Below are 23,051 nucleotides of genomic sequence, written 5' to 3' on the forward strand. Positions count from 1 at the left end.
ACTATATCGGTTATAAACATTGCCCACAAACTGTTAGGGCCTACTAAAAGCTGTCCCAACAATAGAGCTTTCTTTTCAGCGCCATGAAGTGAATCCTTACCAGTGCTACACCTGGCTATCAGCTGAACCTCGTCTTGCAGCGAAACAGTTCATTCAGCCTCATTTACTGCCTGATATGGCTGACTCGCTTAAACAAATGTGGTTTCTACTGACAATTGAGATGTACAAACTATGGGACGATGAGTTGATAAGAGGCCATCCGTAATTTTTATTAAGACATTAATGAGCGAGCTAAGACAGACTATTTGTTCAGCACTTTTGAAATGTAAGACAGTTCTGAATTCTGTATGACAGAATTCAGAACATGAGCCGTTCTTAAAGTATTTTCCTTGTACACCGAATCAGAACCGAAGGATAAATAAAGGGGGCATATAAGCAGACAATAAAAGTTCCTACATTTCACCACCAAGTCAGAACAGTAGGCTAAGGTATGAGGAGGAAAATGACCAAATTATTAGGGTGAGGCACATGGGCTACTAACAGCTTACTACACAATATACACGTAGTATTACTTTCTTAGCTACAGTACACATATCTCCAGGGGCGCAACTTTGGTTTTAGGAGTGGGGGGGACATAATAATAATACTTTTGTATATCCAGTCAGATAAACACTCCAAACAGCCTACCCGACCGCATGGTCCTAAAGCACACCGTTGCCTCGTTTTGTATCACATTCCAATGATAAAACTGGAGGATGGCGGGGGCCCTCCTGCAATTTCAGAATGTGTCTGCCCTGTCCCCAGTGAAAGTTGCGCCCCCTGTATATCTCCCTGGCATATTACAGAATTTATGTTGCAGCATGCTAGACATTTTTGGACTCACAGTTGTGCTGTGCTCACTTGAACAGGAAGGTGGCTCGGCAGTCCTTCTTGTGGGCAAAATTTGTCATGAAACGTTGTGATCAAAGTCTGGTATTCTCTGGATTTATGGTGCTTTCACGATAACTGGAACTCAAAAAAACAAAACAAGGTACAGTGAGGGAAAAAAGTATTTGATCCCCTGCTGATTTTGTACGTTTGCCCACTGACAAAGAAATGATCAGTCTATAATTTTAATGATAGGTTTATTTGAACAGTGAGAGACAGAATAACAACAAAAAAATCCAGACAAACGCATGTCAAAAATGTTATAAATTGATTTGCATTTTAATGAGGGAAATAAGTATTTGACCCCTCTGCAAAACATGACTTAGTACATGGTGGCAAAACCCTTGTTGGCAATCAGAGGTCAGATGTTTCTTGCAGTTGGCCACCAGGTTTGCACACATCTCAGGAGGGATTTTGTTCCACTCCTCTTTGCAGATCTTCTCCAAGTCATTAAGGTTTCGAGGCTGACGTTTGGCAACTCGAACCTTCAGCTCCCTCCACAGATCTTATATGGGATTAAGGTCTGGAGACTGGCTAGGCCACTCCAGGACCTTAATGTGCTTCTTCTTGAGCCACTCCTTTGTTGCCTTGGCCATGTGTTTTGGGTCATTGTCATGCTGGAGTACCCATCCACAACCTATTTTCAATGCCCTGGCTGAGGGAAGGAGGTTCGCACCCAAGAGTTGACAGTACGTGGCCCCGTCCATTGTCCCTTTGATGTGGTGAAGTTGTCCTGTCCCCTTAGCAGAAAAACACCCCCAAAGCACAATGTTTCCACCTCCATGTTTGACAGTGGGGATGGTGTTCTTGGGGTCATAGGCAGCATTCCTCCTCCTCCCAAACACGGCGAGTTGAGTTGATGCCAAAGAGCTCGATTTTGGTCTCATCTGACCACAACACTTTCACCCAGTTCTCCTCTGAATCATTCAGATGTTCATTGGCAAACTTCAGACGGCCCTGTATATTTATTAATTTTATTTTATTTTACCTTTATTTAACTAGGCAAGTCAGTTAAGAACAAATTCTTATTTACAATGACGGCCTACACCGGCCAAACCCGGACGGCGCTGGGCGCCGCCCTATGGGACTCCCAATCACGGCCGGTTGTGATACAGCCTGGAATCGAACCGGGGGTCTCGTATATGTGCTTTCTTGAGCAGGGGGACCTTGCGGGCGCTGCAGGATTTAGCGATATTCATCATTCCTTCAATTCTGACCAGTTTCCCAGTCCCTGCCGATGGGAAAAACATGGATGGTGTTCTTGGGGTGATGAGAGGTGTTGGGTTTGCGCCAGACATAGCACTTTCCTTTATGGCCAAAAAGCTCAGTTTTAGTCTCAACTGACAAGAGTACCTTCTTCCATATGTTTGGGGAGTCTCCCACATGCCTTTTGGTGAACACCAAACATGTTTGCTTATTTTTTTCTTGAAGCAATGGCTTTTTTCTGGCCACTCTTCCGTAAAGCCCAGTTCTGTGGAGTGTATGGCTTAAAGTGGTCCTATGGACAGATACTCCAATCTCCGCTGTGCAGCTTTGCAGCTCCTTCAGGGTTATCTTTGGTCTCTTTGTTGCCTCTCTGATTAATGCCCTCCTTGCCTGTTCCCTGAGTTTTGGTGGGCGGCCCTCTCTTGGCAGGTTTGTTGTGGTGCCGTATTCTTCATTTTTTAATAATGGATTTAATGGTGCTCCTTGGGATGTTGAAAGTTACATTTTTTTTTTTTTATAACCCAACCCTGATCTGTACTTCTCCACAACTTTGTCCCTGACCTGTTTGGAGAGCTCCTTGGTCTTCATGGTGTCACTTGCTTTGTGGTGCCCCTTGCTTAGTGGTGTTGCAGACTCTGGGGCCTTTCAGAACAGGTGTATATATACTGAGATCATGTGACAGATCATGTGACACTTAGATTGCACACGGGTGGACTTTATTTGACGAATTATGTGACTTCTGAAGGTAATTGGTTGCACCAGATCTTATTTAGGGACTTCATAGCAAAGGGGGTGAATACATATGCACGCACCACTTTTCCATTATTTATTATTTAGACGTTTTTGAAACATGTTGTTTTTTTCATTTCACTTCACCAATTTGGACTATTTTGTGTATGTCCATTACATGAAATCCAAATAAAAATCCATTTAAATTACAGGTTGTAATGCAACAAAATAGGAAAAATGCCAAGGGGGATGAATACTTTTGCAAGGCACTGTGTGTGTATATATATATTTTACATTGTTTGCAAACTTTTATATGTGAGACGTATTATTGCCAGAATAACATGCAAAACAGGCAAGAGGTGGGGTCTCAAAACAGGTGGGGCTCTACCCCACCTGCCCTGAATGACGGATCGCCAATTCAGTGAGGGGAAAAAAAGTATTTGATCCCCTGTTGATTTTGTACGTTTGCCCACTGACAAAGACATGATCAGTCTATCATTTTAATGGTAGGTTTATTTGAACAGTGAGAGACAGAATAACAACAACAAAATCCAGAAAAACGCATCTCAAAAATGTTATAAATTGATTTGCATTTTAATGAGGGAAATAAGTATTTAACCCCCTCTCAATCAGAAAGATTTCTGGCTCCCAGGTGTCTTTTTATATTTTTTATATATATTCTCTTAAAGGGAGTGCTCCTAATCTCAGTTTGTTACCTGTATAAAAGACACCTGTCCACAGAAGCAATCAATCAATCAAATTCCAAACTCTCCTCCATGGCCAAGACCAAAGAGCTCTCCAAGGATGTCAGGGACAAGATTGTAGACCTACACAAGGCTGGAATGGGTTACAAGACCATCCCCAAGCAGCTTGGTGAGAAAGTGACAACAGTTGGTGCGATTATTCTCAAATGGAAGAAAGACAAAAGAACTGTCAATCTCCCTCGGCCTGGGGCTCCATGCAAGATCTCACCTCGTGGAGTTGCAATGATCATGAGAACGGTGAGGAATCAGCCCAGAACTACATGGGAGGATCTTGTCAATGATCTCAAGGCAGCTGGGACCATAGTCACCAAGAAAACCATTGGTAACACACTACGCCGTGAAGGACTGAAATCCTGCAGCGCCCGCAAGGTCCCTCTGCTCAAGAAAGCACATATACAGTCCCGTCTGAAGTTTGCCAATGAACATCTGAATGATTCAGAGGAGAACTGGGTGAAAGTGTTGTGGTCAGATGAGACCAAAATCGAGCTCTTTGGCATCAACTCAACTCGCCGTGTTTGGAGGAGGAGGAATGCTGCCTATGACCCCAAGAACACCATCTCCACCGTCAAACATGGAGGTGGAAACATTATGCTTTGGGGGTGTTTTTCTGCTAAGGGGACAGGACAACTTCACCGCATCAAAGGGTCGATGGACGGGGCCATGTACCGTCAAATCTTGGGTGAGAACCTCCTTCCCTCAGCCAGGGCATTGAAAATGGGTTGTGGATGGGGATTCCAGCATGACAATGACCCAAAACACACGGCCAAGGCAACAAAGGAGTGGCTCAAGAAGAAGCACATTAAGGTCCTGGAGTGGCCTAGACAGTCTCCAGACCATAATCCCATAGAAAATCTGTGGAGGGAGCTGAAGGTTTGAGTTGCCAAACATCAGCCTCGAAACCTTAATGACTTGGAGAAGATCTGCAAAGAGGAGTGGGACAGAATCCCTCCTGAGATGTGTGCAAACCTGGTGGCCAACTACAAGAAACGTCTGACCTCTGTGATTGCCAACAAGGGTTTTGCCACCATGTACTAAGTCATGTTTTGCAGAGGGGTCAAATGCTTATTTCCCTTATTAAAATGCAACTCAATTCATAACATTTTTGACATGCGTTTTTCAGGATTTTGTTGTTGTTATTCTGTCTCTCACTGTTCAAATAAACCTACCATTAAAATGATAGACTGATCATGTCTTTGTCAGTGGGCAAACGTACGAAATCAGCAGGGGATCAAATACTTTTTTTCCCTCACTGTATATAGTGTTTGTTTACAGACATTGGTGTAAAATAAGCTTATAGTTTGGGTTCTGATGGGGTATGACAGTTGAACCAAGCTCAGGAGGCGTTTATAAGCTATATTCTTCAAGAATCAATGGGTACAAATCTGTTATGATGAGTTTCTCTGGTATCAAGTAATTCAGGATGCAAGAAGATATTTAACACTTAGATGGAGAGTTGATGCAGATTATTTAATAGATACAGTACCAGGTTCGTATAACAAATGGCATACAGTGGGGAAAAAAAGTATTTAGTCAGCCACCAATTGTGCAAGTTCTCCCACTTAAAAAGATGAGAGAGGCCTGTAATTTTCATCATAGGTACACGTCAACTATGACAGACAAATTGAGAAAAAAAATCCAGAAAATCACATTGTAGGATTTTTAATGAATTCATTTGCAAATTATGGTGGAAAATAAGTATTTGGTCAATAACAAAAGTTTCTCAATACTTTGTTATATACCCTTTGTTGGCAATGACACAGGTCAAACGTTTTCTGTAAGTCTTCACAAGGTTTTCACACACTGTTGCTGGTATTTTGGCCCATTCCTCCATGTAGATCTCCTCTAGAGCAGTGATGTTTTGGGGCTGTCGCTGGGCAACACGGACTTTCAACTCCCTCCAAAGATTTGCTATGGGGTTGAGATCTGGAGACTGGCTAGGCCACTCCAGGACCTTGAAATGCTTCTTACGAAGCCACTCCTTCGTTGCCCGGGCGGTGTGTTTGGGATCATTGTCATGTTGAAAGACCCAGCCACGTTTCATCTTCAATGCCCTTGCTGATGGAAGGAGGTTTTCACTCAAAATCTCACGATACATGGCCCCATTCATTCTTTCCTTTACACGGATCAGTCCTCCTGGTCCCTTTGCAGAAAAACAGACCCAAAGCATGATGTTTCCACCCCCATGCTTCACAGTAGGTATGGTGTTCTTTGGATGCAACTCAGCATTCTTTGTCCTCCAAACACGACGAGTTGAGTTTTTACCAAAAAGTTCTATTTTGGTTTCATCTGACCATATGACATTCTCCCAATCCTCTTCTGGATCATCCAAATGCACTCTAGCAAACTTCAGACGGGCCTGGACATGTACTGGCTTAAGCAGGGGGACACGTCTGGTACTGCAGGATTTGAGTCCCTGGCGGCGTAGTGTGTTACTGATGGTAGGCTTTTTTACTTTGGTCCCAGCTCTCTGCAGGTCATTCACTAGGTCCCCCTGTGTGGTTCTGGGATTTTTGCTCACCGTTCTTGTGATCATTTTGACCCCACGGGGTGAGATCTTGCGTGGAGCCCCAGATCGAGGGAGATTATCAGTGGTCTTGTATGTCTTCCATTTCCTAATAATTGCTCCCACAGTTGATTTCTTCAAACCAAGCTGCTTACCTATTGCAGATTCAGTCTTCCCAGCCTGGTGCAGGTCTACAATTTTGTTTCTGGTGTCCTTTGACAGCTCTTTGGTCATGGCCATAGTGGAGTTTGGAGTGTGACTGTTTGAGGTTGTGGACAGGCGTCTTTTATACTGATAACAAGTTCAAACAGGTGCCATTAATACAGGTAACGAGTGGAGGACAGAGCAGCCTTTTAAAGAAGAAGTTACAGGTCTGTGAGAGCCAGAAATCTTGCTTGTTTGTAGGTGACCAAATACTTATTTTCCACCATAATTTGCAAATAAATTCATAAAAAATCCTACAATGTGATTTTCTGGATTTTTTCTCTCTCAATTTGTCTGTCATAGTTGACGTGTACCTATGATGAAAATTACAGGCCTCTCATCTTTTTAAGTGGGAGAACTTGCACAATTGGTGGCTGACTAAATACTTTTTTCCCCCACTGTAGATGAAGAATTTGTACTTTCCCTCCTTGCATTAATATTGACTGATACATCTCTAGCTGTAATCACTGGCATGTTAGTAATAGTTTGTACAGATCTCAAAAAATCCCAAAATATGGGAAAACACCCCAGAACTATGGCTACAATAAGTACTATTGCCACTATGGGACCCAGAATGCTTGCCATCCATGTTCCTACTGAATTACCACTAAAGAACCTTGAAAAGACTTCAACAGCGTTCAAATTGCTATATCCCCCCACAATCTTTGCATCTCTATTCGTATTCTTAATTCCATCCTGTATTTCTCTAATATTTCCCATAGCTTTAGTTAAATTCCCAAGACCTTCCTTTTCTGATGGCAAGTATGCACAACATGCATCTCCCCCTATAATCGCATACACTCCCCCTTTAGCTGCTATAATAGCATCCAATGCTATGTGATTATCAATTGCATATTGTCTAATGAGTGCCATTTCAGACCCAATTGCTTGAAAACCCTTGACTGTTACTAGGTACCAGGTTTAGGCTGAACTCTGTTCAACCCTGACTCCGTTCCAGTAATATGCCTTAGGATAGACTCTGTGGCACCAAGAGTGACCTATTTAACAGATTTAACTTTGTTCATACAATACTGTGAAAATACGTTATGTCAATATCATAATTTTGTTAATACCAAAATGTATGTAGAAACTGTTGATTGCCCCTTTTTGTTTTCTTTTGACACTTTTTACACTCATAAACATCTGTTTTAATGATATGTATTACTATTATAAATGATGTTAGAAATATGCACGTAATGCCTCATATTTTGGTGGTGTTTTTAATATTAATGCCATTACCCCTACATTTACAATTATTATTAATTACTTCTCCAGTAAGGATGTTTAGCACATTTTGTTGAGTATTATAATAGTGTGGTTTTCTTCATACACTTCAAGGAAAATTCCACCCCAAAACTATCTTTTGGTATTTGTTTCATTAGTCCATTGTTGATATAGTACCATAATGTTTTGTATGTCAGGAATCAGGTTTTCAAGATATATAACTATAAAAATACAGAAATACAGCTGTATGATGCATTTAGCATCATATGATGCTAAATGCATCCTACTGGCTGCTTGGCACGAAGGAGAAATATGATGGCATATGCACAATGGTTGGCCTGTCAGTCTCAAGGTTCTCCTCTGCAGAGCTGATGGCCTTTAGACCTACTTGTGATCTTAGATAGGAAACCCAGTTTCTACTCTACATCCCAACCATGCTGTGACTCCACACCACTGGATTACCTCATCCTTCATCAGTCAGTCCCTCTCACGGTTCCAATCTCAGTGTTTCCTGCTTATAACTACTAATATTATTGTCATCGAAATGTTTTTCCCCCGACTGTAACACCAGTGTTACCCTAGTGTATACATCCTAATGTTATACTAGGAAAATTGTGTTTCTATAGTTAGGGCTGAGAGTGAGGACTTGTGAAGAGAAGAAGCAACAACGAATGCATAATTAAGACAGTTGCTTTGTGAGAAGGTGTTAACCGTCGAAGGTGTAAACAAATGTTCACAGTTAGCCATTGTTATGTAGATGAGCTGGAAAGTACCAGTGGCCTAACCTTGGCTCCAAGTAAGAGCAGGTCCGCTGGAGCCATGTCCCAGTGAGACACGGGTGCCAGCTTGTGTAGATGGCAACAGAAAAGTCAGTCTTTTGGGTAGAACACTGGGGTAAATCCTCAATGGAAATGCGCCATCATGTCCTTTTTTCAGGCCTATCGCCAGGCTATCAGACTCTTGAACAGCCATCACTAACCGTCTACCAAGTGATTCTCACTCACAGAAAACACACACACATGCTATCACACACACTTTTTTAGAGACACATTTTATAGAGACATTAAAACACTGGACACTTCCCATTTCACACTGTGTATTTAAATACTGTATTCTTGATATGGCTCATTCTAATATCTCTACTACTGTACATCACATTTTAGTTACACTGTTTCACTGTTAGGTTCTGAACAAACAGAGTAAAAACTCAAACGGATGACTAGAAAAAGCTCAAACCAAGTTTATTCACCCACTGGGTCAAACAGCTGCAAAAGACAAGGTATGATTACACAAGCACATATATGTATACCCTCCTACTAGGTGGAGTCAACTCCTAGACAGCCAATACATCTCTGTTGCTAGTCAGGAACTTAATTGGTTCCTCTCACTGGTGTAGTCATGGCCCTGCCTGATGCTAGAACCTTATCCTCCCTGTCTTACCTTTATCAGTGACTGAAACCAGATTGATTTCCTTAGCCCCTCTCCTTAGGAGCCTTGATATTCAACAATAACATGTTTGACAGAATGTAAACTTTCTGCACTCCCCTTGTCTCACTCATTAACTTTCCATACACCACGTTCCTATCCACCCTTCATTGACCCCAACCTTTCTTATACATGTAAAGTCATCAATAAGATGTGGCGCAGTCTTCTAAGGCACTGCATCGCAGTGCTAGCTGTGCCACTAGAGATCCTGGTTCGAATCCAGGCTCTGTCGTAGCCGGCCGCGACCAGGAGACCCATGGGGCGGCGCACAATTGGCCCAGCGTCGTCCAGGGTAGGGGAGGGAATGGCCGGCAGGGGATGTAGCTCAGTTGGTAGAGCATGGCGTTTGCAACGCCAGGGTTGTGGGTTCGATAAAATAATGTATGTGCTAACTGTAAGTCGCTCTGGATAAGAGCGTCTGCTAAATGACTAAAATGTAAAATGTAATGTAAATGTAACATGAATAAGTATATTTTAAACTAGAATCCAACAATAACTCTAAAATATAATTATTATTATATCTTGTGTAAATTCATCCAGTGTATATACATAAAGATTGCATTTAGACTACTTGTTACAGTGCTATTTGGGTTGTTAATTGGATTCGTTACGACATTTTATTATATTTTATTTTACTGCATTCTTAGGAGCTAGTAACATAAGCATTTTGCTGCAACCGCTATAACATCTTCTAAACTGTGTAGGTGTGTCACGACTTCCGCCGAGGCTGCCTCCCCTCCTTGTTCGGGCAGGCTTCGGCGTTCATCGTCACCGGCTTACTAGCCACTGCCGCTCCATATATCATCATTCCATTTGTCTTGTCTTGTCAATTACACACACCTGGTTCATAGCCCCTCATTAGTCTGGGTATAAGTGTTCCCTCTGCCCCCCCTGTCCTTGTGGGTGATTGTTTTATGTGAGTTGAGTGTAGCTCGGTGGAGCTACTCATACCTTGTATTGCCGGGGTAGATTATTCCCCTGTGCCTGTATTTTGTTGTCGCTATCCAGCGCAACTGTGTACGATGGAATAAACTCTGTATTCTGTGATTTACCCTCCTGCGCCTCACTCCTTCTAATCACACTCATCACAAGGTGACCAATACACTTTGATTTGAATTTATAATTTTTTCCTATGCAGCCCAGAGGGGTATACTACAAAGCAGGAATAAATGAATTAGCCAGCTAACTTGCCTAAATATTCGGATAACTTTATTTTGTAGAAATCTACGCTTGAAATGGGCATGGTTTAATAGATTCAACAAACAAAAACGCACATCTAAGTTTAAGTTTAGCTTTTTTTGAATTAACCAGAAAATCAATAGTTGTATCTGGTTGCGTATTAAAGTTAGCTGGCTTAATTGATCCTGATTGTAGTATAACAGTCTAGTCCAACCCGAGACGGGCCAATAGCTTAAAACCTGGTGTGACTCTAGGGAAGTTGTCTACATAGCTAGGAATGAATAGGCTCCATTGTTATGTTAACCGTTTAACCATTGTGATTAATTCACTTCAAGGTTGCGTCTCTGCATCACTTCAAGGCTAGAGACAATTGTTGTGTGGTCAATTGTCATAATAATGATTAGCCTGAGACAAGTTACCTTGGTTTAATCCTGAGAAAGGGCCTTGGATATCAACAATGCCATATTTTACACCAAACAGATGTGGAGGGTCCAACACCCTTCCTGATTCCTCTGGAGAGTCAACCTGACCTGAGGTGGAACTTTCCTCCTGCCCAGACTAGTATTTGTGGGGCACAGGCTCCTCCTATATGAGTGTGTACTATGTTGATGGTTTCTGTTGATTGCTCTCTAACTTTCAACCCATAATGTCTGAACTGGCAGTCACATGTCCTAAACATGTTTCAGAGTTGCAGTGTATGTTAGAAAAATCAATAACTTCGTTGATGGATGATATTACGTGTTACACAGGATTTGGGAATGGGGACATTCCATTTACAGTGCCTTGCAAAAGTATTCATCCCCCTTGGCGTTTTTCCTATTTTGTTGCGTTACAACCTGTAATTTAAATGGATTTGTATTTCATGTAATGGACAGTGAAGTGAAATGAAAAAAATAAGTTGTTTCAAAAAATTATAAATAATAAATAACGGAAAAGTGGTGCGTGCATATGTATTCACCCCCTTTGCTATGAAGCCCCTAAATAAGATCTGGTGCAACCAATTACCTTCAGAAGTCACATAATTAGTTAAATAAAGTCCACCTGTGTGCAATCTGTGTCACATGATCTGTCACATGATCTCAGTATATATACACCTGTTCTGAAATGCCCCAGAGTGTGCAACACCACTAAGCAAGGGGCACCACCAAGCAAGCAGCACCATGAAGACCAAGGAGCTCTCCAAACAGGTCAGGGACAAAGTTGTGGAGAAGTACAGATCAGGGTTGGGCTATAAAATAATATCAGAAACTTTGAACATCCCACGGAGCACCGTTAAATCCATTATTAAAAAAATGAAATAATATGGCACCACAACAAACCTGCCAAAAGAGGGCCGCCCACCAAAACTCAGGGAACAGGCAAGGAGGGCATTAATCAGAGGCAACAAAGAGACCAAAGATAACCCTGAAGGAGCTGCAAAGCTCCACAGTGGAGATTGGAGTATCTGTCCATAGGACCACTTTAAGCCATACACTCCACAGAACTGGGCTTTACGGAAGAGTGGCCAGAAAAAAGCCATTGCTTCAAGAAAAAAATAAGCAAACACGTTTGGTGTTCACCAAAAGGCATGTGGGAGACTCTCCAAACATATAGAAGAAGGTACTCTGGTCAGATGAGACTAAAATTGAGCTTTTTGGCCATCAAGGAAAATGCTATGTCTGGCGCAAACCCAACACCTCTCATCACCCCAAGAACACCATCCCCACTGTGAAGCATGGTGGTGGCAGCATCATGCTCTGGGGATGTTTTTAATCGGCAGGGACTGGGAAACTGGTCAGAATTGAAGTAATAATGGATGGCGCTAAATACAGGGAAATTCTTGAGGGAAACCTGTTTCAGTCTTCCAGAGATTTGAGACTGGGACGGAGGTTCACCTTCCAGCAGGACAATGACCCTAAATATACTGCTAAAGCAACACTCAAGTGGTTTAAGGGGAAACATTTAAATGTCTTGGAATGGCCTAGTCAAAGCCCAGACCTCAATCCAATTGAGAATTTGTGGTATGACTTAAAGATTGCTGTACACCAGCGGAACCCATCCAACTTGAAGGAGCTGGAGTAGTTTTGCCTTGAAGAATGGGCAAAAATCCCAGTGGCTACATGTGCCAAGCTTATAGAGACATATCCCAAGAGACTTGCAACTGTAATTGCTGCAAAAGGTGGCTCTACAAAGTATTGACTTTGGTGGGGGTGGTGAATAGTTATGCACGCTCAAGTTTTCTGTATTTTTGTCTTATTTCTTGTTTGTTTCACAATAAAAAATATTTTGCATCTTCAAAGTGGTAGGCATGTTGTGTAAATCAAATGATACAAACCCCCCAAAAATCCATTTTAATTCCAGGTTGTAAGGCAACAAAATAGGAAAAATGCCAAGGTGGGTGAACACTTTCGCAAGCCACTGTATCTAGTTCACTCTGGCGGCAGAAAGTCTGGGTGCCAGGAAGTCTGGTGGCAGCTACCGGTGTTAATCTTAGAATGATTGATAGATGGACTGTCCTGACTGGGGTATATAAACTGAGAGATCTCTTTGTCTATCATTCAGATAGCGAGAGGCAACTCACTTGTATCTTGTTATGTTGAATCCGGTACCGTATTATTAAATCTCCATCTCAGAGTTTAGTTCTATTCTTGCATTCTGAATTCCTTAATACCAGCGAAAGTCATCATATCAATGGATAACCATTGCATAGTTTTCTCAACAGTCTCTATCCTTCTTTCTCCAGAATTGACATCTCAAAATTCAACTATTGAGGATGGTGCCCCATATGCTTGAAATGCAGCCCAGCTCAATGTGCTGGGACAGACAGAGTTGACACAAAATGGATAATGCTTGTGAAAATGCCAGCGCAAGAGAATGGAGAGATTTTGACGGATGCAGCCGCCATAATATGGCTCACTGGGAAAGTGCTCCCCCTGCTGGTGAAAGACAGTACCTCACCCAACAGGAAAGGGAACGCCAGTCGCTGAACCATGAGGAAGAAGCTGCCATGCGGGCCCACTACAACTCCAATAGACAAAACTGTCAAATGGACATCCATGGACATGGGGCACAAGAGACCCAGCCGCCTCCTCTGTATCATCAGGGCCATCACAGAATGGCTCAGAGTCAGAACAAAAGGGATCGGCCCAATCTCTCTGGACCCTTGAGAGGCCAGGCACCCCCTAATGTAACCTTACACCGCAGTGGAGAAATAACAGAAACACGGGTTAAGCATGAACCCCACTTCCCCAGCTATGATTTTTTGCCCCCACTCATTGTCGAAAGAGGGCATGAGGATATTTCCCTTCACCATAACACTGACTGCGATTATATGGTTGGTCGGATAGTGAATCATAACAATCTCCATTACTTGGAAAGCAAATGGCAGATGTTCAATCCCACCCATTCCAATGGACATGCTAGAGGTAATTTTTATGAACATTCAAGGGGACATTCTAATGAATGCTCAAGAGGATGTTCTAGGGGTGGCTCTAGTATACGGTCTAGGGGTGGCTCTAGTGGACATTCTAGGGGTGGGTCTAGTAGACGTTCTAGGGGTGGGTCTAGTGGACATTCTAGGGGTGGGTCTAGTGGACGTTCTAGGGCCCATTCCAGCAGGTCTCCCAGGCTGAACTTCCAGACTAAGCATGTCAATCATTCTCAAACTACGACCAACAGTTCTCCAGACATTCAGAACGCCAACATCACTCCAACTATTCCTGTGGTCAACAACGAACACAGTGTAACAACATTAGGACGAAGAGCAGGTCCTGTGAGAGATTCTACATCACTTGTGGAACTCCCTTCCACGGGAGGTACAGAATCTGGTGTTGTTGACTTTAAAGCAGCCCAGGTAACAAATGCAGACCCCCATGGTATACTAGGACATAGTGTTCCTTCTCAAGCCATAACACAACAAACCGATAATCTTCCTGGCAATGCTGCTCTGGTTTCTCACACCCAGACCTCTGCCACCCCTGAACAGCAACATGATCCCTCTCCTTCTCCCAATCCTCTCACTGAGACACCTCAGAACAAACCTCCTCATAAACATAAGATCTCACTTAATGAAATACAGGACTGGCTCCAGAGTGTTTTAAGATCTAAAAATGGACCCGTAAATGGGAACAACTCAACACAAGACCCCTCTCAGTCCCAACAATCCAGCACAGAGAAGATGGATGTTTTACAAGCAGGCAAAACGCACCGGCATCTAAACACCAAAGACGACCAGGCGAGGCCCCCTAAGTGGTTTAGTGCTGTGGACTCCACTGTACGGCTAGAGATTAAGTCCACCCCCAGGTGTATGACCCTGACGGCAGTCGCCACCGCTCCGCCCCCCGTGGCTATCGTCCCTCCAATGGGTCTACAGAAGTCCCCAGAGCCCATGGAGACAGAGAATGCAGGCAATGAGGTGCCATTTAAGATTTTACAGGCCTGGTCCATTACCGAACAACAGGCGGAAAGCCTGTGGGAAAGAGCTAAAGATGATGCAAGTTCTCGATCTGTCCTAAATGAGACTGTTCAAGTTGAGAGTGTTATGGAGTGTGATAAGCCAGTAGATGCATGTGCAACAAGTTCACTGGCATCTACTGGAGAGGACAATGATGAGGTCCTTCAGGTCAATCCACAGATGGACAAGAGTTCACCTTCACCATTTGTCCACACCAACCCTCAGGCAACTGATATTGTACGCATTTGTGGTACCCAGACAATTGTGGACGTTAGCTCTAATGGCGCAGATGAGAGAACTCTTGATTTGTCCACAATTGATGAAGTTCAGTTCAAATTAAGTACGCTGCAGCAACTGGTTAATTATCTGGAGAGTGCAGCAACAATCACAGAGGCAAAGGATGGTTGTCTAGAGGCCATATTGGAGATGTATTGGGGTGGGGATACCTCTAACCTGTTAAAAGCTTTAAAAGATAAAAGGGATGAGGAAATCATGCAGGATGTGACTGCCTGGGCCACAGAGGATGAGAAGGCAGTGGTTTTCTTTGCAGTCAATGGTATATCACTGGGGGAAGTCGTCAAGAACTTTCCCATTCCAGCACATGTTGACAGCTCTTCCCAAGTGGGTTACAGGTCATCATGGTTAAATGTCAACGAGAAGCTGTATGACATAGACAAAGAATCTGGAAGAGCTTGGTCTCTGTGGTTTATACCAGATAAAGCAGAGGAGAGTTCCAAAGTGGTTGGGGGAGTAAAAATGGATGACACCTTCCACAGCAAGATGGAGTCTGTGGACTTGCCTGCACGACAACCTGTTGAAGCAGAAGCAACAGACTCAGACCTCGCAACAAACACAGCCCTCATGATGGACGCAGACCCCCCAACAGACACAGACCTCCCAAAAGACGCAGACTCAGAGACAGAACCCCCTTCCCCAATGATTTTGACCGTCCTCACATCAGAGGATGCTGTGAGACTGTTTTGCCAGATCGAAAATGGCACTGACCTCCAACTCGGGTCCCATGAACCATGCTCTGAAAACAAAGATAAGACCCAGACAAAGCAACTAGAGAATATAGTCTGTGGCAGCTTAGATAAGTCCTGCTACTGTCCTTGTATTATTGAAACTGACAATGGGTTTGAAATTGGCCTATGTTCCAGTTGTCAGAGAGAGAAAGGATTGCAGCAAGCTACAAGCTGCATAACAATCGCTCACTGCTTTACCTTGTCAGATACAAATGACAATTCAGATCAGGAGACAGAAGAGGTCCCTAAGGACTCTGGGGGGAAGGCAACTGTGGACAATCAATGCAGAGACATGAAGCAGATACAATCAACTGAAGAAGAGGGTGATGACAATCAATCCAGTGACAATAAAACAGAGGGAGAAATGCAGCAATGTACAACCGTCGTACCGATCACTGACTTTTTTCTCTGGTCAGATACAAGTGAGGATTCAGATCAGGAGACAGAGGAGACCCCTAATGAACAACATGCTCAGATTGAGGCTCATGCTTCTAATGTTAAAAGGACAGAGCCTGAAACTGATGCCAAAGCACCATGTGAGTCAGCCCAAGAACATACTACCCAAAGCAAAGTCAGTCCTGGTTCTGATGATAGGGAAAGACGGCAAGAGAAGGACCAAGACTGTAGGACGAGTACATCACCACTTCGCAAGGTTGAGAACCCCTCTAAGTTAAGAGCTGACTTTGTTTCTGACTTTGTCACCCAATACAAAACCTGCAAGTCAAAGAAAAAAATATATGTATATGTAGAACAGGAGAAAACCCTCCATCCAACGTTACCTGATAGACAAAAGCCCAGGAAAAGCAATGGGAGAGCAGAGAGGGGACGGTCACCATCCCAACCCCCTAAGAGCGCTGGGGTGAAGGCAACTGTGAATAATCAACGCAGGGACAAGAAGCCACATGCGTCGCACAAGAGAAGACATTCGACTGAGAGTGATGAAAATCGATGCAAAGACAAGAAGAAGGCATCATCAACTGAAAAAGGGTGTGAGGGCAGTCAATCCAGGGACAAGAAGCCACCGAAGAGGAGACATTCAACTGAGAAAGAGAGTGAGAATAATCAAAGTAGGGACAAGAAGAGGAGACCTTCAATTGAAAATGTGGGTGAGGGCAGTCAATCTAGGGACAAGATGTCACAGAAGAGGAGAACTTCAACTGAAACTGAAGGCAGGAACTTTGGTGACTCCAAAAAGTTGCAGTGCCAGTTGGTGGAAAGAGAGAGGGACAGCTGCAGTGGAAACGCACCGCTGTGCCCTGGGGTGAAAACCCTCCATGTGCAGGGATCCTCAAGTACCACCGTTTCTCTCAAACTCTCCATAAACGTCCCCAAAAAGCCTTCCACAAACAGCTCACCCTCCAAACATACTGAGGAAGTCCCCAAAAGGACAATGGAACAGCCAAAGACTAAAGCCCTGAACCAAACTAGCAGACACCGCTCCCCTGCAAAGTCAGTGTCTCCTGTTGTCAAAGAGAGGCAGAGGAACGGCGTCAAACACAAGCAAAAAATTAAACACCTAACAGTCAGATTGGAAAAGCTGTCCTTATCCAAACATCTTGTCAGGAAAGGTTCTCCACCAAGCCTGAAGACAGAGGAAGGTTCCCCACCAAGGCAGAAGAGGGTGGAGGATAGAGGAGACCCTGGGGGTTTAGGGGTAAAGGTTTCTAAGAATCCTGACTCGTCCATGAAACTTAAACATAAACAGAAGTTGACAAAGATTCTGGAGGTGTTGAATAGGAATGAGAAAGGAAGGATTTCAAAAAGCGAGTGTGAGAATGACTCGCCGCCCCTCAAGCCAAAGCTGCCAAGGATTCCCACGCTTCTGAGGACTCCAGAGGTTTCAAAGGATGGGAATGAGGGAGAGAACAGAGAAGAGACATCTCCCAGTTCTTCACCTGAATCACAAACGCTGAACAAACCTGCAAGAGTGGCACACAAGCTGAAACCTTTTATCAAGCCTACCAGTTCCAATGTTTATAGCCAAGGTAGTCATGTTTGCCCTAATCCGGCCAGGGTATCTCCACCACATGGCAAAGGACATTTTGGGGCAAAAGTCTCAGTGAGGCAGAAGGTGTTCTCTGATTGGGAGAGCAGCTTTTTCCCGACTCCAACCCCCCGGATTCACAGACGATCAGGGTGTCCTCCAGAGGAAGTGGAAGCTCCACAGGCCAGTCCCAGGTCCAGCTCGGAGACCAGGATCATCCGACTCATTCTACAACGTGTCGATGCTCCGCCAAAACCGAAGCGGAACATCAGCTTTGCTTTGAATCCAAGGAAGGTGCACTACTTCAAGCCCCTTGAATATGAAAATGACGTCATGTTCAACAGGTCTTACATGGATGCTGAAGATGCACAGCGTTCTGACGAGGAAGAGGAAGATTCTCCTGTGAACTACCAGAACACGAAGGAACAGCCCCCTATTAGGGAAGAGAAGCGACAAGATATAGGGGAGCTGAAGCCTGGACCAAGCGGTGCATGTGAAAAGAGCTTCAAAAAGAAGCGTGAAATGCATGAGCCTGCTGCCATTTTGATGAAGAAGAGCGTTGTTCAGGCAAACCATTTGGATGAAGTCTCTCCTTCATGAACCTCCAAAAGACTCCAGAAACTCAGGTAAGTACACCGATCACAAGCCACTGGCAAACAAATATGGTATGTATTCCCTCAGTTTTTGTGTAATATGTATAGCTAGCATTGGCATGAAAAATGAACACACAAAATAACACACTACAGGTCAATATTTAGATACACTTTATTGGATTTCCAGTCATTGACAAGTTCTTCTGGTTACAGCAAAAATAATTGGAATTGGTTACAAGTGGTCAGAGAAGCAGAAGAAGAGGCCAAATGAAATTGAAGGTAAGTCCAGGACGGACTTTGGTAAACCCTGATCTAGATGAAAGGGTATTATGTTATTTATTGGAGCTGAGTAGTGATTGCAAATGTATCACACTATTGTACACAGGCCTGTGATCCTGGGTCAATATTACCTAAGTTAAATTGGGAGTCAAAGTGAGAGGGGTGACACAGAATAGGGGTGGGCAGACTGGGGTATTTCCAACTCTCACAGGATGTGACTCAATTCATTACCATATGTTATTGATAAGGGTCATTCCATTTGATTTCAATCACTTTTTGACCGCACCCCTTTTGATTTGAACAAAACTTCCCATACGTATTTGCCCATAGTAGAAGATGTCAGAAAGTGACTTTTTGAACCAGAATGCCAAAACATTCAGGAGATAGAGGTGCCCAAAGTTGACCCATTTTGCATACCCTACCATACATCCATATCTTCTTCATCACTGGAAAAGATTAAAGGTTGAGTTTGATATAATTTAAAAGCTTACAAAAAAATATTGGCAAGATTATGCTGTGTCTCAACTGATGGCTGGCACAACACATACACCTCAGATTATGTAAATGAGGATTTAAGATACAACATATGCGGAAAAAATATTGTTTACACGTTTTTGATAATTGATGTTGAAGTTTAAAACATTTACATTTTTATAAATAGTTTACACGTTTGTGTGTATCCTGAATGGGACATGCGAAATGGGTCAACTTTAAGCACCTCAATCTCCTGAATGTTTTTGCATTCAGGTCCAAAAAGCCACTTTCTGACCACTTCTACCATGGGCAAATATGTATGGAAAGTTTCGTTCCAATCAAATGGGGTGCAGTCAAAAAGTGACTGCAATCAAATGAAATGATCCATAAAGTAAATGAGAAAGCTTGGGGAAAATGTTGATGTACTTGTTCAGAGTGTACAAAAACTTCACTAGAAATCAGCATTATCGATGATAATGTCAATACCAACTTGTTGTTTGTTAACTGAAACCTATAGAAGTGTGACTTGTTTTGACTGGGTTGGAACATGTTCTAGCCATTCTCTGAGTACATGCTGAGGCAGTGTTCCCAGGATCCTGTGTACGGTGAATAAATAGACTTATGAACTGAAAAGTCACCATACTGATCCTTCATCTCCACATGGAAAGCCAGTAGCTGGGGGAAGGCTATTTCCTACAGTACTAATGTAAATATTTCTCACCTGCTTGCTTATGTTTGCCTCTTAGGTTCCTGTAATGATGTCATGTCATGGTATTGTGTGGACCAGGGGAGAGTTAGTAGGTAAGTGGTTTGGTGCCACAGTCTGCATTCCTTATGTCAGAGTAGATTACTGATGTTGATCTTAGAATAATTGATGGACAGGATATAGTGACAGGGGTAAATGGTAATAACATAAAAGAAAGGGAGTGCCCATGGAGGTTTACCAGATGTTTGTGAAGAAACTTGTAACAGAGTGTATATAAGCTGAAGGATCTCTTTGTTATGGAGTTGGAAGATGGCAGAGGCAGGGATATGTCCTCCTTCTGTTATAACTAACCATGGTACCATATTACATATCTTATATGAACTCCCCAGCTAAGTGTCTAAATCTATTCTTACATTCTTAAGTACTTGTTACCCTAGAAACTCATCATAACAGATTGGCGTCTAAATGAACAGGATGTAGTTAACAGCCAAACTAACAGGTAAGCAGACTTTCATTTTTTTGATTATGTCAAATTTTGCTTATCTGTGGTAAGGCTTAGCTTTAACGAACATTTAAGCAATATTTTAAAAGGGGACGATGAGTGGTATTGAGTTATGTAAGAGATGTAAGGAGAAATATAAAATAGGACTATGACATGGTGTTATGATTCAAAAATAGGGTATGGTCGAAGTAAGGAGTAAAAGCAACAGAAGTTCAAATGAGTGGGCGCAGGGCACCCTTGATGTAAGATACATCATAAAGAGAGTGGGCAGGGCACCCTTAATGTACAGTACATTATAAAGAGAGTGGGTTTTTAGTCCCGTAGTGTGTAAGACATTATAAAATAAGTAGGTTACGGACCTTTGATGTGGTAAATCGTCATAAACAGAAGGGAGAATTAATCCCTTTTTAATTACTCAGAACGCCCAGGAGATGGAGCCAATGCAATGTAACATATTGAATCATAGCACCAAAACGACAAATAGGAACTAAATTTTAATACAGATCAGGATGGGGATTTTATTTAAGTGTTTAATTACTAATATTGCATGAACTAATAGCAGTAATGAATGTCCATCTTAGTAGACCGTTATCGGAAGAAAAAAAAACTGTCACTATTAAAAGTAAAGCAGAGTTTCATTTAACTCGAAGAGAGAAACAGGAAATAAAGAAATTATTACAGGCAAATCCGCAGTTAGAATAAGTATTTTGTAAAAGTAATGTAAAGTTAAGTAATTGAATGGGACAACATCGGCTATCTCATGAACAAGAGCAGAAGTTAATTTAATCTGAGGGGTGCATAATAAGTTCTAAAAATGGGTATAATAATTTGATATAAGTTTGGATAAGAAGTTACAATATATAACATAATTAAGTCATTGAATATCAAGGAGTGGTATGGAGATTGTGAGGTTATTTTAGAGAGTAGTGGAAAGGTTTGTATTTTCTGGACAGGCAGGGCAGTGTCCTGAAATTACAGTCTATTTTTTTGGTCCGCTGGGAAAATGTTTGAAGAAGTGATTTGAGTCCATTAAGAATGGTTAAAAACACCACAAACGGATTATTTGATGTGAGTACCTAGAAGTTTCTAACGTTATATATGTACAGTGAGGGAAAAAAGTATTTGATCCCCTGCTGATTTTGTACGTTTGCCCACTGACAAAGACATGATCAGTCTATAATTTTAATGGTAGGTTTATATGAACAGTGAGACACAGAATAACAACAAAAAAATCCTGAAAAACGCATGTCATAAATGTTATAAATTGATTTGCATTTTAATGAGGGAAATAAGTATTTGACCCCTCTGCAAAACATGACTTAGTACTTGGTGGCAAAACCCTTGTTGGCAATCACAGAGCTCAGACGTTTCTTGGAGTTGGCCACCAGGTTTGCACACATCTCACAGGAGGGATTTTGTCCCACTCCTATTTGCAGATCTTCTCCAAGTCATTAAGGTTTCGAGGCTGACGTTTGGCAACTCGAACCTTCAGCTCCCTCCACAGATTTTCTATGGGATTAAGGTCTGGAGACTGGCTAGGCCACTCCAGGACCTTAATGTGCTTCTTCTTGAGCCACTCCTTTGTTGCCTTGGCTGTGTGTTTTGGGTCATTATCATGCTGGAATACCCATCCACGACCAATTTTCAATGCCCTGGCTGAGGGAAGGAGGTTCTCACCCAAGATTTGACGGTACATGGCCCCGTCCATCGTCCCTTTGATGCGGTGAAGTTGTTCTGTCCCCTTAGTAGAAAAACACCCCCAAAGCATAATGTTTCCACCTCCATGTTTGATGGTGGGGATGCTGTTCTTGGGGTCATAGGCAGCATTCCTCCACCTCCAAACACGGCGAGTTGAGTTGATGCCAAAGAGCTCCATTTTGGTCTCATCTGACCACAACACTTTCACCCAGTTCTCCTCTGAATCATTCAGATATTCATTTGCAAACTTCAGACGGCCCTGTATATGTCCTTTCTTGAGCAGGGGGACTTTGCGGGTGCTGCAGGATTTCAGTCCTTCATGGTGTAGTGTGTTACTAATTGTTTTCTTGGTGACTATGGTCCCAGCTGCCTTGAGATCATTGACAAGATCCTCCCATGTAGTTCTGGGCTGATTCCTCACTGTTCTCATGATCATTGCAACTCCACGAGGTGAGATCTTGCATGGAGCCCCAGGCCAAGGGAGATTGACAGTTATTTTGTGTTTCTTCCATTTGCACATAATCGCACCAACTGTTGTCACCTTCTCACGAAGCTGCTTGGCGATGGTCTTGTAGCCCATTCCAGCCTTGTGTAGGTCTACAATCTTGTCCCTGACATCCTTGGAGAGCTCTTTGGTCTTGGCCATGGTGGAGAGTTTGAAATCTGATTGATTGATTGCTTCTGTGGACAGATCTTTTATACAGGTAACAAGCTGAGATTAGGAGCACTCCCTTTAAGAGTGTGCTCCTAATCTCAGCTCGTTACCTGTATGAAAGACACCTGGGAGCCAGATATCTTTCTGATTGAGAGGGGGTCAAATACTTATTTCCCTCATTAAAATGCAAAATCCATTGATAACATTTTTGACATTCGTTTTTCTGGATTTTTTGTTTGTTTTTGTGTACAAAATCAGCAGGGGATCAAATACTTTTTTCCCTCACTGTATAAACTTGCTCACCCAAACGTAGACGTACGTCATGGGTGGGGAAGTAATTAATATGGGTTTTCTAAGTTTGTACCGTTGTTGGATCATGTGATAGAGATAAGGTTTAAGGAATAAACTGACCATAAGTAATGTGGTTATAGACATAATGTATAATATAGTACAAAGCCAATATAGGGTTTCCATTGAACTAA

General features: G+C 42.7%; 1 protein-coding gene across 2 annotated transcripts; it reads left to right on the forward strand.

The window, feature by feature from the left end:
• Positions 1-13,343: 13,343 nt before the first annotated feature.
• On the forward strand, positions 13,344-21,320 carry LOC121542553. Of its 2 annotated transcripts, XM_041851962.2 has the most exons (4): positions 13,344-18,288; positions 18,469-18,534; positions 19,755-19,809; positions 20,152-21,320. In XM_041851962.2, exon 1 carries the CDS (start codon positions 13,532-13,534, stop codon positions 18,260-18,262), a length of 4,731 nt encoding a protein of 1,576 aa, XP_041707896.1. In that variant the 5' UTR covers positions 13,344-13,531; the 3' UTR covers positions 18,263-18,288; positions 18,469-18,534; positions 19,755-19,809; positions 20,152-21,320. The 2 variants fall into 2 exon arrangements, with proteins under 2 accessions (XP_041707896.1, XP_041707895.1); XM_041851961.2 differs by having other exon boundaries at positions 19,755-21,320.
• The last annotated feature ends 1,731 nt before the right edge of the window (positions 21,321-23,051 follow it).

The sequence above is a fragment of the Coregonus clupeaformis genome, chromosome 28 (genome assembly GCF_020615455.1).
Source record: "Coregonus clupeaformis isolate EN_2021a chromosome 28, ASM2061545v1, whole genome shotgun sequence".
Lineage (NCBI taxonomy): Eukaryota > Metazoa > Chordata > Actinopteri > Salmoniformes > Salmonidae > Coregonus > Coregonus clupeaformis.